The 15,685-nt window shown below is 54.5% G+C and overlaps 10 protein-coding genes across 10 annotated transcripts; 4 read left to right on the top strand and 6 right to left on the bottom strand.

Annotated features, from left to right (window-relative positions):
• Positions 1-873: 873 nt before the first annotated feature.
• PpBr36_09060 (uncharacterized protein) lies at positions 874-2,710 on the top strand (the record flags this gene model as incomplete). Its single annotated transcript, XM_029896184.1, has 2 exons — positions 874-965; positions 1,030-2,710. 2 exons carry the CDS (start codon positions 874-876, stop codon positions 2,708-2,710), a joined length of 1,773 nt encoding a protein of 590 aa, XP_029747172.1.
• PpBr36_09061 (uncharacterized protein) lies at positions 1,135-1,741 on the bottom strand (the record flags this gene model as incomplete). Its single annotated transcript, XM_029896185.1, has 2 exons — positions 1,135-1,254; positions 1,397-1,741. 2 exons carry the CDS (start codon positions 1,739-1,741, stop codon positions 1,135-1,137), a joined length of 465 nt encoding a protein of 154 aa, XP_029747171.1.
• A 137-nt stretch (positions 2,711-2,847) lies between the features above and the next one.
• Positions 2,848-3,819, bottom strand: PpBr36_09059 (uncharacterized protein; the record flags this gene model as incomplete). The annotated part of the gene is made up of 1 exon (XM_029896183.1): positions 2,848-3,819. The coding sequence occupies one exon, from the start codon at positions 3,817-3,819 to the stop codon at positions 2,848-2,850; it is 972 nt and encodes a 323-aa protein (XP_029747675.1).
• A 570-nt stretch (positions 3,820-4,389) lies between these two features.
• Positions 4,390-4,817, bottom strand: PpBr36_09058 (uncharacterized protein; the record flags this gene model as incomplete). Its single annotated transcript, XM_029896182.1, has 2 exons — positions 4,390-4,411; positions 4,570-4,817. Coding segments are annotated over 2 exons (270 nt in total), but the record flags the coding sequence as incomplete, so codon positions are not given.
• A 1,110-nt stretch (positions 4,818-5,927) lies between these two features.
• On the top strand, positions 5,928-7,590 carry PpBr36_09057 (uncharacterized protein; the record flags this gene model as incomplete). The annotated part of the gene is made up of 2 exons (XM_029896181.1): positions 5,928-7,103; positions 7,195-7,590. The coding sequence occupies 2 exons, from the start codon at positions 5,928-5,930 to the stop codon at positions 7,588-7,590; spliced, it is 1,572 nt and encodes a 523-aa protein (XP_029747244.1).
• A 566-nt stretch (positions 7,591-8,156) lies between these two features.
• Positions 8,157-8,765, bottom strand: PpBr36_09056 (uncharacterized protein; the record flags this gene model as incomplete). The annotated part of the gene is made up of 1 exon (XM_029896180.1): positions 8,157-8,765. The coding sequence occupies one exon, from the start codon at positions 8,763-8,765 to the stop codon at positions 8,157-8,159; it is 609 nt and encodes a 202-aa protein (XP_029747243.1).
• A 671-nt stretch (positions 8,766-9,436) lies between these two features.
• On the top strand, positions 9,437-9,763 carry PpBr36_09055 (uncharacterized protein; the record flags this gene model as incomplete). The annotated part of the gene is made up of 2 exons (XM_029896179.1): positions 9,437-9,642; positions 9,739-9,763. 2 exons carry the CDS (start codon positions 9,437-9,439, stop codon positions 9,761-9,763), a joined length of 231 nt encoding a protein of 76 aa, XP_029747670.1.
• A 453-nt stretch (positions 9,764-10,216) lies between these two features.
• PpBr36_09054 (uncharacterized protein) lies at positions 10,217-11,512 on the bottom strand (the record flags this gene model as incomplete). Its single annotated transcript, XM_029896178.1, has 2 exons — positions 10,217-11,364; positions 11,431-11,512. 2 exons carry the CDS (start codon positions 11,510-11,512, stop codon positions 10,217-10,219), a joined length of 1,230 nt encoding a protein of 409 aa, XP_029747669.1.
• Positions 11,513-11,866: 354 nt separating this feature from the next.
• On the top strand, positions 11,867-14,059 carry PpBr36_09053 (uncharacterized protein; the record flags this gene model as incomplete). Its single annotated transcript, XM_029896177.1, has 1 exon — positions 11,867-14,059. The coding sequence occupies one exon, from the start codon at positions 11,867-11,869 to the stop codon at positions 14,057-14,059; it is 2,193 nt and encodes a 730-aa protein (XP_029747666.1).
• A 261-nt stretch (positions 14,060-14,320) lies between these two features.
• PpBr36_09052 (uncharacterized protein) lies at positions 14,321-14,945 on the bottom strand (the record flags this gene model as incomplete). The annotated part of the gene is made up of 2 exons (XM_029896176.1): positions 14,321-14,803; positions 14,919-14,945. The coding sequence occupies 2 exons, from the start codon at positions 14,943-14,945 to the stop codon at positions 14,321-14,323; spliced, it is 510 nt and encodes a 169-aa protein (XP_029747665.1).
• Between the last annotated feature and the right edge of the window lie 740 nt (positions 14,946-15,685).

Here is a 15,685-nt window from a genome sequence, read left to right as displayed (position 1 = left end):
TATTTTGGGAACGGGCAGTTGGTTGCATTTTGCCTAAGAATTAGAGCGAGTATAATATATAAAAATCACCTGGCTTCGGGCTGCCAAGGCTTTTAGTCGTTGGCATCTCGTCTTGTCACGCTTCAATAGCCGGTAAAGCTGGAGACGCCTAGGGCCGACGTTTGTTGATCCTTGCCTACCTAGTTTAGTAAGACAAGAATTTGGTGCCATGGATATACAACTGGAAGGATTCAACCAGTAGCACAAGATGTGCATCCATCACCATCACGAGCATGCAGCAAGGCAGCTACCCCGTGAATCTGTGTGTGCGATTTGACAAGCCGAGAATGGTTTTATGCGAGTTCCAAACGACGCGGCATGTCATCGCTCGACTGGAATAGATATTTCCCGAGTATCGCCAAATGTCCTTAACTTGCTCATGCGCAACCTGTTCTTGTCCCCATTGCCGACCCATGCTCAAAACCATGCAGTTGCCTTTCTGGGAGAGGCAAAAAGAGAAAGTGGAGACGGTGTGATGACAATTCACCATTTGAGAAAGAGGGACACAAAGTGGGCGCAACTGATGAGTATTGGCAAGCACGGTTGGCCGGTTTTACAAAGATAAGCGTGCCTCCCACGTCTCGATGCAACATGAGCTTGAATTTTCTCCCCCAAATCCCTCGACTCTCCTGTGTCTCCGGCATTCAAGGGTCTGGTATCTGCCAAGCGGCTACTACCAACGTAATCATGCAAGGGTCTTGTTGCTCAATCAACCACGAAGCGGAAAAACCGAGATGGCCCACTCGTCAAAAGCCGAACAACCTCGCTCTTTTAACCGAACATGAATTTTCTACCTGAAAGGATCACCCGCAGCAATGGAAATGAGATAGGGAAATGTCGGCCCCATCGGATCCATCCAACACACGCGGCGCGCAGCCGCAAGCCAAACGACATACCAAGGTCAAGTCAGGGTGCCGCACATGCAAGTGAGTAATGCTCCATGGACCCTTACAAGGTGCACTGAACCAACGGATGGATGCGCAACGCTAGATTGCGGAGAATCAAGTGTGACGAGGGTCGGCCCGCCTGCCAACGATGTGTGTCTTCGCGTCGGGTGTGCGAGGGCTACGGCATCTGGGGTGGCGGCAGTCAAGTCTACAGTCCTGCTGCTGCTGCTGCTGCTACCAGCGCTAGCGTCAACGTCAACGCCAATGCCGTGACCTTGTCCCAAGCGACCGAGCCTCGGAGGCAAACAGTCACCGAGGCCGAGTACCGCTACCTAGACTGGTTCAAGGAGCGGGCAAGGGCGAAACTCATGGGACCTTTTGACTGGAACTTCTGGGACAATCTCTTGATTCAAGCCACTGCGAGCGAGCCAGCTGTTTTGCACGCTGCATTGGCTATCAGCACTGCACACCAAGCACGGTTCACAGCTGCCGCCGCCGCACTCGGCAATGCTAACCGCATCCCGTCCCTCGACACCCCTGACGGCCTGGAGCGGTTCACGCTCGAGCAGTACAACAAATCCATCAGGCATCTCAACCGACAGCCAGTGTCTGGAAGCGGTAGCAAGCCCGCTGTCCGCGTTACGCTGATTACCTGCGCCGTCTTTGTTTGCCTCGAGAACCTCCGCGGCAACTATCGCACCGCATACAAGCACCTGCAGAATGGCTTGCGTCTCTTGAACCAGATGCAGCCCTCGCGCGCGGCAGGGCCAAGGCGCAAAGATTCCATGACCTTGGAAGTAGGACCGAAGCAGCATCGCGAGGTTATCGACGATTGGCTCGTCGACACGTTTGCCCGCCTCAACCTGCAGGCTACGATGCTTGGTGGGACAAGCAATCCCCACCAGGTGGTGCCCCGGACCCTGAGTCCACAGCTACCCACACATTCATATGAATCAGTCGCCCAGGCAAGACTGCACATTGATCGTCTGGTGAACAACATCATATGCCTGCAGGCCGACCGGGATGGCCGCGAGGAGAGCACCACCAAGCAGCTTGCCGAACAGAAGCTTATCCTGGCCGAGCTGGAGATATGGCACAAAGCCTTCGTCACATATGAAAAGGAGTGCATTGGCGTCTACAACATTAAAGAACGCATCGCTGCCACTGTGTTGCATTCCTTTCATGCCATGGGAGTCATGATGGTGACAACGTGCGTGGGGCCCCACAGCGAAATGAGTTATGACGCGCTCACGAAGCACTTCATGACCATCATCGACGACTCGCGCGAGATGGTGAACGTCTGCTATACTTTCCTCCCAAAGCACACGTATGGAGTGTCGCACGTCGACATTGGATGGCTCGCACCCCTGTACTACACGGCGATCAGATGCCGCATCCGTCGAATACGACACCAGGCCATCAAGCTTATGCGTGTAGCCGGCCACAATGAGGGCTTTTGGGACGCGAGGATTGCTGCTGGTATCGCGGCCGACGTTGTAAAGGTTGAGGAGAGCAACTTCTTTGCGAATCCCCAGGAGGACGAGGACCTCAGGAAACTAGCTGCCCTGAATCCCTTGCCGTCTGAAGAAGAACTTCTGAAGCTGCCCGTCCTGCCTGAAAATCGCAGGCTGCGCAACGTGAAAATCACACTTCCCGACAATCTTGACGAGAAGCTCAAAGCGAACTGGGAAACCAAGCTCGAAGATGGAGAATGGAAGCACATAACCAAGGAGTATGATCTGGCGGAAATCAATGACCATTACCAGTTCGTCAAGTCGGATTGAATCGGACATGCTGCAAACAGATACATATCGCTCCCAAGATACCTATTTTATCCTCTAATTCCAATGATATTCCCCACGCTGGTTTGAACAAAAGAAAAAAAAAATTAGAATGTCGCTCACGATTCAATTCATGCAATCTACTGGCTTTCATTCCAGAGATCGTAGCCAAAAGTGTCCTTCATGTCAACAAACCTCGTGGGTTTGCGATTGTTTGCGACCCTCCAAATGCCCTCATAGTCGGCGTCCGACAGGTCGGGCACTTCAAGGTTGGATTTGATCCTCGACGGGGTCGAGCTCTTGGGCAGCACGACGTAACCCCGCTTGATGCCCCAGCCGAGCAGCGCCTGCGCGAGCGTGAGGTTGCTGAGGCTGGCCACGGTGTTCAGGCCCGGGTCGTCGCGCACGCGCTCGCCGGTCGTGGGCACCTGGTCCTGCGAGCCGAGCGGCGAGTAGGCGGCCGGCAGGATGTCGTTGTCAAGACAGAAGCGCACGAGTTCCTCGTTGGGCAGGTAAGGGTGGATCTCGATCTGGTTGACGGCCGGCTTGACCTTTGCGATGGCCAAGAGCTTCTTGAGGAGGGGGATGGTCCAGTTGGACACGCCGATGGCGCGCGCCTTCTTGGCATCATACAGCTCCTCCATGGCCCGCCATGTCGGCTCCGGATTCTCGGTCAGCTCCTTGTTGATGACGTACTTGCCGTCCGGGCCGAGCTTGACCTGGCGGTCCTCGGTGCGCTCGGCGGCGATGGGCCAGTGCACCAGGAACAGGTCGACGTAGTCGAGCTTCAGCGCCTTGAGGGAGTTTTCGAGCGACCACTTGACGTCCTCGGGCGCGTGCATGTGGTTCCAGACCTTTGTGCAGATGAAGAGGTCCTCGCGCTTCAACGACGGGTTCTCCTTGAGAAAGTCGGCGATGGCGTCGCCGATCTCGTCCTCGTTCTGATAGAACCACGCGCAGTCGAGGTGGCGGTAGCCGGCGTCGAGTGCCGCCTTGGTTGCTTTGTACGTTTGGCCCGGCTGGCCCTCGGCAGCAAAGGTGCCGAATCCCACGGCGGGGATCTCGACGCCGTTGTTGAGCTTGAAGGTCTTGTTGGCTAAGGTTGCCGGCATTGTGGTGATGGTGATGAGGGTGAGATATGAGTGTGAGTGAGTGAGTGTATTCTTCCTCTTCTACTGTTATCTTTCTTTTTTCTTCTTTTCTTCTGGGATATAAGATGAGTTTGGATTATGTTGGCGGTATAGCACAAGATGCACAAGCAACTTTGTCTAAAAACAAGAGAAGCTCGATTCGTGCGAGCCACACAAGGATACCACCGACAGCAATCAAAACCCCCCGCTGCTGATGTGAATCCACCAAATCTAAGCGGCCATTCTGACGTCATTGAGGCATGGTCCTTTTCCCCTTTCTTCACACCCTCTTAGGTACTTGTACTGTCATAATCCTTCGAGTCGTTGTTGGGTAACAGAAATGCAGGACAAAACCCATCACACACGCCCCAGCTTGCCCAGCTAACCCCTACGTACCTGCGTTACGTAGTTACGTACTGTACAGGACACGCTTCATGGTCAATATGGACCTTGACACCGGGATACCGTCAATCCATTGGTGATGACATGTGAAGCTGACTCGGTATAGCTTCAGTGGCCAAGGCAAAAGTCGAGTGATATGTGGATCCAAGATTAGAAGCGGCTGAAAAGAAGACTGAAGAAAAAAAAAAAAAAACTTTTTTCGTTCGTGGCAAAGCAAAAGAGTGGGTTTTATCTAATCACTTTATTATTAGCGATAAGCGAGGGATGAGACGACATGTGCAGAGTTTTTTTTTTTTTCTTTTTTTCGTTGCTGTCTGCTTTGCAACACACCAGGGAAGAACCTTATTAATTGGATGAAAGAACAACGGCCAAGATGGCCCGTGGGACGGTATCCATCCAATGATGTCATGCGTTCCAATGTCGTGCCTGGCCCTACCAGGCGAAAACCCGGCCTTGTCGGCGACCCGGCCCACTTGGCGCGGCAGTTGGCCCCGGTTTTGCGGAGCCGCACCTCCGGGACCCTTCGAGACTGACCGGAAAAAGGTGAGGGCCCTGATTAGACTTGGACACTGTGCGGTAACTGTCCAAAGCTCAAAGCAAGATAATGACCATCCTTATCTGTCCATTTGGCAATGCTTTGTCCAACCAGCTCAGACTTTTTACTGGGTCTAGATTTTTATTCTTCCTTGTGCTGAATTTTTTTTTTTTTTTTTTTTTTTTTTTTTTTTTGCTTAGACTTTTCTACTCGCATCATGCGAGAATACAAGCATCACTGCGGTAATTGCGCCCCGATATGGGTCCTGCAATGTACTCAACAGTACAGTAACCAACAGAGTAACCTTTTCGACCCTGAGATCTCCGAGGAAGATTTTTTTTAACTCGGGATCCATGGTGACGTGGACTCGCACACACTCCTGCGGCTGGACCCGGAAACGAAGCAGTTTCAGTTGAGGCGATCAAAGCAGGAACCCTCTCTTTTGGACCCAATTTTTACATGGAAAACCGAGTAGCTTGCTTTTATTGCTCGACACTGCGTTTTCCAAGCACTCGGTGTGAATTTACAATGACGTCGTGCTTTGTTCGACATGACGATAACTGAGTCGGTGAGGCCCGTCTAAACCGGGCCTTTTCCGGCCCATTATCGAACGCGGCGGGGATGGGTGTAAACGACATTGACAGGGTGGAGATGGATAGTTCTACCACCTGCTACGTACCTCCCTGCGTGTAGCCACTTACACCACCAACCGATCAAACACTGGCGGCCAGAGCCAGCAGAGTACTGTACACGTCCTACGTAAGGGAACAGTATCGATATGGAAGATCATGGAGTTTAGACTGCAGAGAGTGAAACGAAGGACCCCAACGAAAAGGGTCCTTTTTTTCAAAGAAAAAAAAAAAGTTGGCCCCTCCTATTACGTGTTTATGCTGGGGTCCATGGCGTTATCTGACTACCTCCTGCCTTACATGTGAATTTGCACGGTAGTGCCTGACGTCAAAACTGACAGAGTATAAAGGTTGATATCGGACTCATATCGAGTGTGCACCTCGCTCTCTTTTCTTACCTTGATTGTCATTCTTCCTGCTCAAAAGTCTGTTACATGATTTTCGTTCGTTCCTTTGTAACAGCTCATCATCTCACACATACATACAACAACATCTAGGCATATTCACACAAAAACCCACTCAGCATGCCTACCTTTGCAGATGTCGACTTTGGTGTCGACCCCAACCCCACAGGCCCTCCCACCAAGACTAACGGCACCAATGGACACACTAACGGCAACGGAGCTGCTCATCCCGTGAAGAGCGGCGCTGTGCTCGAAGACGCCCTGTCTCCCCGCACAAGCCTCCCCATCCCTGGCCCTGACGGCATCGGAGAGGAGTCGTCAGACCCCATCGAGGTGCCGGCCACTCGGCCCTCGGTTTCGGACGCAGAGAAGTACATGCACAACCTGTCCATGTCGCCGTCGATGCGCGACCGCCGCGGCTCCCGCAACTCCTTTGGGACTTCGCTCCCCATCCCGCGCATCCACAGGCGCTCGCGGCTGTCGTCTATCCACAGGCCGTCGGAGGATGAGGGCTCCAAGACTTCGCGGCCGGCCATGCCTGTGCTGCAGTCCTCGCGCCACATCATCCAGTCGCAGATCCAGGACGTGCAGGCCGCCAAGGTCAAGAAGGTCAAGAACATGGCCTTTGCCTTTGACATTGACGGTGTCCTGGTCCACGGCGACAGGCTGATTCCCGAGGGCAAGCGCGTGCTCGAGATCCTCAACGGTGACAACGAGCTCGGCATGCCGATCCCGCACATCTTCCTGACCAACGGCTCCGGCAAGCCCGAGCAGGCCCGCTGCGACCAGCTGACCAAGATCCTGGGCAGCAAGGTCGACACGGCCCAGTTCATCCAGTCGCACACGCCCATGTCGGCCCTGGCGGCCTACTACAACACGGTGCTGGTTGTCGGCGGTGAGGGCACAAAGTGCCGCGACGTCGCCGAGCTCTACGGCTTCAAGGACGTCGTTGTCCCCAACGACATCGTCGCCTGGGACCCCACCATTGCTCCCTACAGGGTCTTCACCGACGAGGAGAGGAAGCACGCCCGCCCCAGGGATTTTAGCAAGACCAACATCGAGGCCATCCTCGTCTTCTCCGACTCGCGCGACTACGCCACCGACATGCAGATCATCATGGACCTGCTGAGGTCCGAAGATGGTAGGCTGCACACCCTGTGCCGCGACGACCCCGTGTCGCGCCGCATCCCCATCTACTTCTCGCAGGGCGACATGCTTTGCCCTACCGAGCACCCCATTCCCAGGATGAGCCAAGGTGCTTTCAGGATTGGACTTGAGGCCATGTACAAGTCATTGGTAAGTAGATGATGGATCTATCATCAATCATAACAAATATGTACAAGTCGAGAGTTTTGTTTGCTAACCTCAACTCATCTCACACTGACAGACCGGCGTCGACCTGGAGCGTACAGTCTACGGCAAGCCCGAGCTGGCAACCTACAAGTACGCCGACGAGGTGCTGACCTCATGGATGGGCCAGCTCTACGGCGAGGAGGACGAGCGCCTGCCCGAGAACATCTACATGATCGGCGACAACCCGGCCTCGGATATTGTCGGCGGCAACATGTACGGCTGGAACACGTGTCTGGTGCGCACCGGTGTGTTCCAGGGCGGCGACAACGACGAGGAGAACCCGGCCAACTTTGGCGTCTTCAAGAACGTGCTCGAGGCCGTCACGACAGCCCTCCGCAAGGAGCTGGGCGACGACTTCAAGCTCAGTTTTGACGAGCACAGCATCAACCCCATTAAGGGCTGCCCGGACAGTGCTGCCGCCATTGAGTAAAGAGTATTAATTCTCTGTGGATTTTTTTTCTCTCTCTACTTTGCTTTTCTTTTGAGAAAAAGAGGCGTTCTTGGGGACATTTTAGGGAGCTTTGGGCATTTTTTTTTCGAGCATTGCACAAAGATTGATTGCATCAGAGATACAGTAAATCTGCTCGGATGAGCAGTCGTATCAGAAAGCGAGTTTGATATACTTTTTTTTTTTTTTTTGGATACAGGACCAGGAGATATAGTATCACGAATTGACGATTGAAAACCGCGCTACTTGGTGTCGGTAGGTTTGCTTGTAGTGTTGGCTCAAGGATTAGCACCTTGACGTGTGAGGTTGGCTACATTGAGTAATGGATGATTAAACAAGTAAATAATAAAAAAACAAAATAAAGAATTGGAAACACAACCCGAATCCAGTATTCTATTAAATACATGATACATGATACGTGATACAGGATACATGATACATGATACATACATACACACACAACAGAGAGTTTCATGTAGTACTCGGACAAAGATGCGTAGGCACGGTCGTGATAGGGTTTCAACTTTTCGGCGAGAGCAAGGCACCCGTCATAACTTGGACCTGAACCCCTGCCCACCCTGCCGATCGTCCTCCCTCAGGACCTCGGCCACGCACTCCCTTATCCTGGCCGCCAGCTCGACGGCCTCGTCCTCGTCGAGGTCGGAGCGCCGACCCCTCCCAAACATGGTGAAGCGGTCGCTCCACCGGCCCTGCTCGCGGATCTCGGGCCGGGGGATGATGTGGAAGTGCATGTGCGGCACGACCTGGGCGGCGGCGGCGCCGTTGTTCTGCACCACGTTCCAGTCGGCCACGCCCGTGGCGCGCATGACGGCCTCGGACAGCACGCGCACAAAGAAGCCCAGCTCGCGCGCCTCGGCCGCCGTCACGGCCGTCAGCTTGCGCCGGTGCGCCCGCGGGCACAGCAGCACGTGCCCGCGCGACAGCGGCATGATGTCCAGGAACGCCACCAGCAGCGGCGTCGACAGCAGCAGGAACGTGTCCGGGTCCGTCCGCGTCCGCGCCGGCGAGATGGCCTCGGAGCTGGCCGGTGGCGGCGCTTGTGGGTCGTACGGCACGTATTGGTTCGAGATGTTGCAGAACGGGCAGCGCCCGTCCTCCGGCGCCCGAGGTTCGTCTTTGCTGCCGGGCTTGTCCATCCTTTAAAAGGGTTTGACCTGTCTGGGCTTGAGACGTTTTAAATCTCTCTCTCTCTTTTTTTTCTGTCCCTCCCCTTTTGGTGGGAAACAATTGCAATAAATCGACAGCTCTCAACTCTCGTAGAGTTGCACCATCTCAGAAGGTTTCTACTGAAATTAATTCAAGATCATCTGAGAGATCTGAGATCTGGCTGATAGGCAGATATCCCGGAAGCAGCTTGACTATTAATAGTACATCGCTTGAGGGGGTGTTGTAAACTAAAGCAGGGTCTGCCAGTTGATCTTAATGACTGCGCCTTGTGAGTGAGTTTCCAGGTTCATTCACGATGCGGTCCAAACAAGCCGGACCGAGGCATTGGGGACGCAGGGTTAGGGTCCCGGCGTTAGCTTCGCCTGCATCCCAAAAGCTTCCCCCTGCAGGCTGCGATGATGTAAGCATCCTATCGCAGAAAGTTCTGCCATCTCACCGCCCAATTTTTCCGGCCTTGATTTCCCCCCCCACCTCCTCCATCCAGTCTTCCCTTTGATTGCAGACGCGCTCCGCAACCAAGTCATTTATCACAACACGCGCTTTTTTTTCATGACGTTACCATAATCGATATTCTCAGCACTTTTCGCACGCACTCACACACCGAACCAACCAAAAAAAAAAAAAAAAAAAAGAGACAAACATGTCTCGCGAAGAGTACCAAATGCCCACCGGCGGCGCCAGCCAGAGCCAAGGCGGTGCCAGCGGTGGCGCCGTGTCGGCCGCCCCCAGCCAGCCGATCCTCTACAGCTGCGGCGACTGCGGCTTCAAATTCGAGATGAACCGCCGCGACCCTATCCGGTGCACCGAGTGCGGATGCCGTGTCTTGTACAAGAACAGAACGAATCGGTGAGTTTTGCTTTGCGCCGCATAGCTGACATTCCGTAGATGACTCGGAAGCGGTCACGGTTAACGGTAGCTGACGAGGTATTGGTTTGTAATCAGCATGATCGAGTTCGAGGCGCGATGACCGCATATTCAACAGCGATGGATGGTCCCTTGCTCTCGAGTGATACTTTTGTATCAAACTGGTTTGGGACTAGCATTACGGCGTAAAGTCGACAGACACGGTGAATGGGCGGGACTGATGCAATTTAAATCCAAGGCAGCGACTCTTGAAATCGCACGCCCAGGTTATGATAATGGATGGAGTTTGGAGTTGGCAATGGCAGAAGGACATGTGGAAAAATGTGCAAAGACAGCGGCCGCTACCGTGAACAGAAAAAAAAAAAAAAAAAAAAAAAAAAAAAAAAAAAAAAAAAAAAAAAAAAACAGCCCGTCTTTTCTATAGAATCCAATTCTTTTGGTATCACAAATACGAAGTAATGACCCTGATTTAACGCCGCCTGATGCTAGTACATGCCCGATGCCCATCCCCCTCCCAACACCACCCACTGATCCTACGCATTGCTCACTGACCCCCTCATTGCTGGTTGGCCTGAGACCGCAGGTAGTTGGCAAAGCTGGCGTCCTGGTTCATCGACGCATTCGCATCGTTCAGCGCCGCCTCATATCTTGCCTTCAACCCCTCATCGTCCATCTCGTCATCATCAGCGACCGAGTCGTCCGAGTCTATAGCGTCAACCCTCCTCCCCAACGCAGCAATATCCGGATTCTCGTCCTCCTCGTCGTCCTTGCTGCCGGAAGCACCAGCCCCTCCCTTGTCGCCCGCAAAAGACATGCCCTTCATCATCTTGTCAAGCTCCTGCTCCCGAATGAGCTTCTTTGCCTCCTCGCGCTCCTCCCGCCTCCGCTCCAGCTCGGGTTGGTAGTCGCGACGGAACTCTTCCGCCTTTTCGGCGACGGCCGTGAAGAAATCGTCGACGCCGTGGCCCGTCATGGAGCTGACGCCCACGACGTTGAGGTGCGCGTAGAACTCGTCGAGCATCATGCTCATGCTGTTGAGCAGGCTGCTCATGTAGCCGCTGCCGCCGGACCCGGACTCACCCTCGGCGGACCCGAAGGCGTTGCGCTCTTCATCCTCGCGCAGCGCGGCCTGAAAGGCGTCAAAGTCGGTCATCCACTCCTTGGCAAAGGACGCGTCCTGCACGTCCGTCTTGTTGAAGACGAGGATCATGGGCAGCTTGGTCTTGTACAGGATGCTGCAGGCGTAGAGCATGTTGCTCATGAAGGTGCTGGTCGAGCGGGTGCGCGGCGTGTCGACCACGTACGCGATCACGGTCGGGAAGGACGAAGCCAGCGACTCGAGCAGGATCGTGCCGCTGGCCGACCACACAAAGGCCTCGATCTGGCCGGGCGTGTCGACCAGGATGTGCTCGATGGGCTTGCGACCGGCGTTCTCTGGCGTGTCTCGGGCTGTGCGCTTCTCCAGCAGGTTCAATATCTGATCGACCTTTGTCGCGAAAAGGTTCAGAGATGTGAGGATGCCGCCGTTGGGTCCGAGGTTGTACTGCTTCATGACCTCCTTGTAGTTGACCGAGTCGCGAATGTCGATGTTGCTGTCGAAGGGCACGTTGAGCACAGCTGGATCGAGGTTGATGACGTACGGAGGATCCTTCTTGCCGTGAAGGTGGGCGTTTATGCGCTGCATAAAGGTAGTCTTGCCGGAGCCTGCCGCGACACCAAGTCCCGAGTTAGCTTTGCGCAAACACAAGTGAAAGCCGCGGCGCAACTGACCTGCCATGCCCACGCAGACGATGGCCACAGGCTTGTCAGCCTTGCCGCTGGTCGCAGCGGATGTGGCCGGTTCTGACGCCATTTTTTTTTTTAAAGTGCACTGCTTCCGGATCTGCCAAAAACTGTAATGCTCAATAGGGATGTGGTAGTAGTAGTGCTGAAAAGAAACATGTTAGGCGGGGAATGCGGCGAGAAATTTAGCCCCGCCCACTGATGGGTTTGATGGCGCCAAGTCGGATATTGACAGGGGTATTTATTTTAATTTCTGGAGAAAACTGACATCACACCCCTGCACAAACAAAACGAAGCTCTCCGACCACGCACTTCACCACTCTAGAACTACCATTTATATAACCAGCCTGGATTTATCGAGAGTATAGTATTCAAATCGCCATATCGGCTTTGAACTATATCGTAATCAGTTCAACCGCCCAAAATGGACGGCCTGGACGATTTTGAGAAGCAATTGGCCGCGGACAAGGCCGAAAGAGAACGCGAACAAGAAAGAGCCGAACGCAAAGAGAAACGCCGACATCACCATCGACGCGACAGGTCCTCAGATCGCACTGGCGACCGTGAGAGAAATCGCGATCACCATCGCGACTCGGACGGACATAGACACAAGCACAGGAGGCATGACTCTCGTGAACGTGACCAGGACCGCGACGAACATGGACACCGACACAAAAGATCCCGAAAGGACGAGGATGAATATGACCGCGACAAGGATAGCTCGAGGCACAGGCACAGGCACAGGCACAGGCACGGCTCGCCCAGTCGTCGACATGGGCGTGGAGGTGATGATTTTGGCGAACCGAGCTACATCCAATCTCATGACCCCAAGGAGGACCTTCCGCTACCAGACGAGGAGACACCATCCGCCGAAGCTGGGGCTCGGCCTGTCAGGGACTCTTGGATGACTGCGCCGTCAGCCCTTGATGTCGACTACGTCCATCGACCACAGAAAGACAAGGGCCCCGTCAAGAAGGAGCCTGAGCAACGTTTCATCTCGGAACGGGAGCTCAACAGCGGTGTGCTAGCTGCAATGAACAGCGGCAAGGCCTTTGAAGACCTGCAGGTCCCGACCCAAGCTGAAGTCAGCTACAAATTTGGAGATGAAGGCTCGCAGTGGCGCATGACCAAACTAAAAGGAGTCTACGACACTGCCAAGAGGACAGGACGGCCTGTGGATGAGGTTGGGGCCGAGACTTTCGGGAGCATTCGCGAATTTGACGATGCCCGGGAGGAAAGAATTGAGATGGACAGGCGCAGGACGTATGGCAGTGGTTACAAGAGCAAAGAGGGTCCTACCGGGGAGCTGTATAAAGAGCGAAATATCGACGAGAGTCGCCCAAGCGAAGTCCAAGACGCTGCGGACTCTCCACCAGAGCAGGCCGTCGTGGTAGACGACCCACCCGCCGCGCGCATCGATCAAACAACACTGAATAGGATGCGTGCAGCCATGATGAAGGCGAAACTCCGCCGAGCCCCTGATGCCGAGAAGCTCGAGGCCGAATACAATGCAGCGATGACATCCTTCACCTCGGGCGTATCCAACGACCGCGCCGTCGTCCTGGATGCCTCGCATAGCCGCATGCTCGCGGCAGGCGGCCACCGTGCCGAGACCAAGGCGCTCGACACCAAGCGCGGCCGGGAGCGCGGGACCTTGGTCGCCAACGACGACATGACGATTGACGATATGGTCCGCGAGGAGAAGCGCACCAAGGGCCAGGCAGGTGGCGACGGCATGAAGATGGCGGAGCGGATCGCGCGCGACGCCAAGTTCGACAACGACCTCGAGTACATGGAGGAGAACGCAGAGCGGCTGGCCAAGCGCACACACAAATCGGACGCGGCGCTCAAGGCCCTGGCTGTGGGCGAGTTCCAGCGCATGAACAAGATCCTCGAGAGCTGCCCGCTCTGCCACCACGAAGACCGCGAGCCGCCGCGCAACCTGCCCATCGCCCCCGTCGTCTCGCTCGCTACGCGCGTCTACATGACCCTAGCTCCGGGCCCAGAGCTCAACAACGGTGCGGAAGGCGGCGCCGTCCTGGTCCCGCTCAGCCACCGCCAGAACCTGCTCGAGTGCGACGACGACGAATGGGAGGAGATGCGAAACTTTATGAAGTCCCTCACGCGCCTGTACCACGACCAAGGGCGGGAGGTGCTATTTTACGAGAACGCGGCGGCTCCGCACCGCCGCGGACACGCGCACATGGTGGCCGTGCCCATCCCCTACGAACAGGGGGACACGGCACCGGCTTTCTTCAAGGAGGCCATGCTGACGGTGGGCGAGGAGTGGTCGCAGCACAAAAAGTACATCGACACGGCCAAAAAGGCGCGCGAGGGGCTGGGCAAGCTCGCCTTTCGTCGGAGCATCGCCAAGGAGGCGCCCTACTTCCACGTTTGGTTCAACTTGGACGGCGGGCTGGGCCACGTCGTGGAGGACGAGTCCAGCTGGCCCAGGGGGGATCAGTTCGCACGGGAGATCATCGGCGGTATGCTCGATTCGGACATGGACCTCATCAAGAAGCAGCCGAGGTGGTCGAGGTCGGATAGCCGGACGGACGACTTCAAAAAGCGGTGGAGGAAGTTTGACTGGACCAGGGTGTTAACAGAGGGCCAGTGAGACATGTGTTTTTCCGGCAATAATGAGACTGGGGAAGCCTGGCTTTCTTTGTTTAGTAAAATAATACAAAGTTGAGGAGACGCATTTTATTTTGCGCGTTTCTGCATTCACCTCGAATCAGGCAAACATTGCCCAAGTGCCAAATCAACGCTAGGTAGAAGACCATAAAAGTCGCCGAATTACAGCACCTCTTTGCCTCGCCCTCTCTCCATCCCATGCGCAAACATGCCCAGGCGCCATATAAAACACCAAACCCGGCCTTCACTTGGACTCCTTGGACACCTCGGTCTGCGGGCTCGCAAAGGTCGGCGGGCCCTTTGCGTACCTCTGGACGTAGCTCTTGGCGTTCTTTTCAAACTCCTGCCTGTTGGACTTGTACTCCTCTGCGATCCTAGCCTCGAGCGGGTCGTCCGGGTTGGGCTCGATGAGCAGGTTCCTGACGGCCTCGAGAACGCCGAGCAGCTTGCTGGCGGGCTTCCAGTTCTCGGGCTTGAGGGCCGAGATGCAAATGTTGCCGGCCGAGTCGTTGGTCACGTTTGGGTGGTAGATGCGCGTGGCGAACGTGATGATGGGCGCCTTGAATGGGTAGTCGGCGGGCAGCTTCACCACCAAACCGTACTGCCCGCCCGCGTAGATCGTTTCGGGAGGACCGGCCAGCGTCACGTGCCACGTGAAGATGTCGGCGTCCGACGGGAGGCTGACAGTCATTCCCGACGGCGGGTTGGCCATGCAGTCTGCAAGCTCCTGGGTTGGAGTAAGGTTGTTGTTTAGTGAGGTGAACAGGGTTAAGTCAAGTTCGCAATCACTGCTTCGGGGTTCTGGGTCTGTTTTCTGCTTGTATTCAGACTAGTCTTCATACCTTTTGTACTCGTTTCTGTGATGCCATGGTTTGCAGTGTTGAAAAGAACTTTGTTATTCCAGACCAGAAGTATACGTAAATGGAGAATCTGCAGTCTTTTCTTTTTTTTTCTTTTTTTTTTTTTACGGTGCTGAACTTTCTCCCGACCAAGTAAAAAGACTGTACTTATTGTGGCGATAAATGGCCACTTGAGACTTTGCTGACGACAATAATATAGTATCTCAGGAAGTAGTGACTGTATTGACTCTCAAAGTTGTCGAAGGTGTGTGGCAGTGTTTTTGCTGCCAAAAATATTTCACTCATCCAACGAGATGAACGGTTTGTTTCTCGGGATGAAAGCAAGAAAAGTGTGTGGCAAAGTTTTGATTCACAATGTCATACACCGAGTTGAAGAGATTGCTTGTTGAATAAAGACTGACTGACTGACTGCTCGCACCCGTCGTCGTCTAGTCCAAAACTGCTACCCAATTCTTTTTGGGAGAAAGGAAAAGATAAACACAAGGTTTCAGACAGTCCTGAATTAACAGGTACCAATTGGTCAGGCGCGAGTCTTGGTAGATGGCGAATGGACTTTCACTCCATATCCGCCTCTTGGAAGCTAGGTAATTACTTCAAAGCAAGAAGTTACGGTACCTCGATGGTCGGTAGATGCGGGGCAAAGTTGTTGAAGAATGAACGAACGTCACAGTCACAGCTTCAACGCCCCAACCCGCCCGCTGGGTGCAGGGTACCCCCTGTTACAGCTTTTGGCATCCAGAAACCTCCCC

The sequence above is a fragment of the Pyricularia pennisetigena genome, chromosome 5 (assembly GCF_004337985.1).
Source record: "Pyricularia pennisetigena strain Br36 chromosome 5, whole genome shotgun sequence".
Taxonomy (NCBI): domain Eukaryota; kingdom Fungi; phylum Ascomycota; class Sordariomycetes; order Magnaporthales; family Pyriculariaceae; genus Pyricularia; species Pyricularia pennisetigena.
Note: the sequence above shows the minus strand (reverse complement) of the source record. Positions and strands in the feature narration are given on the sequence as shown.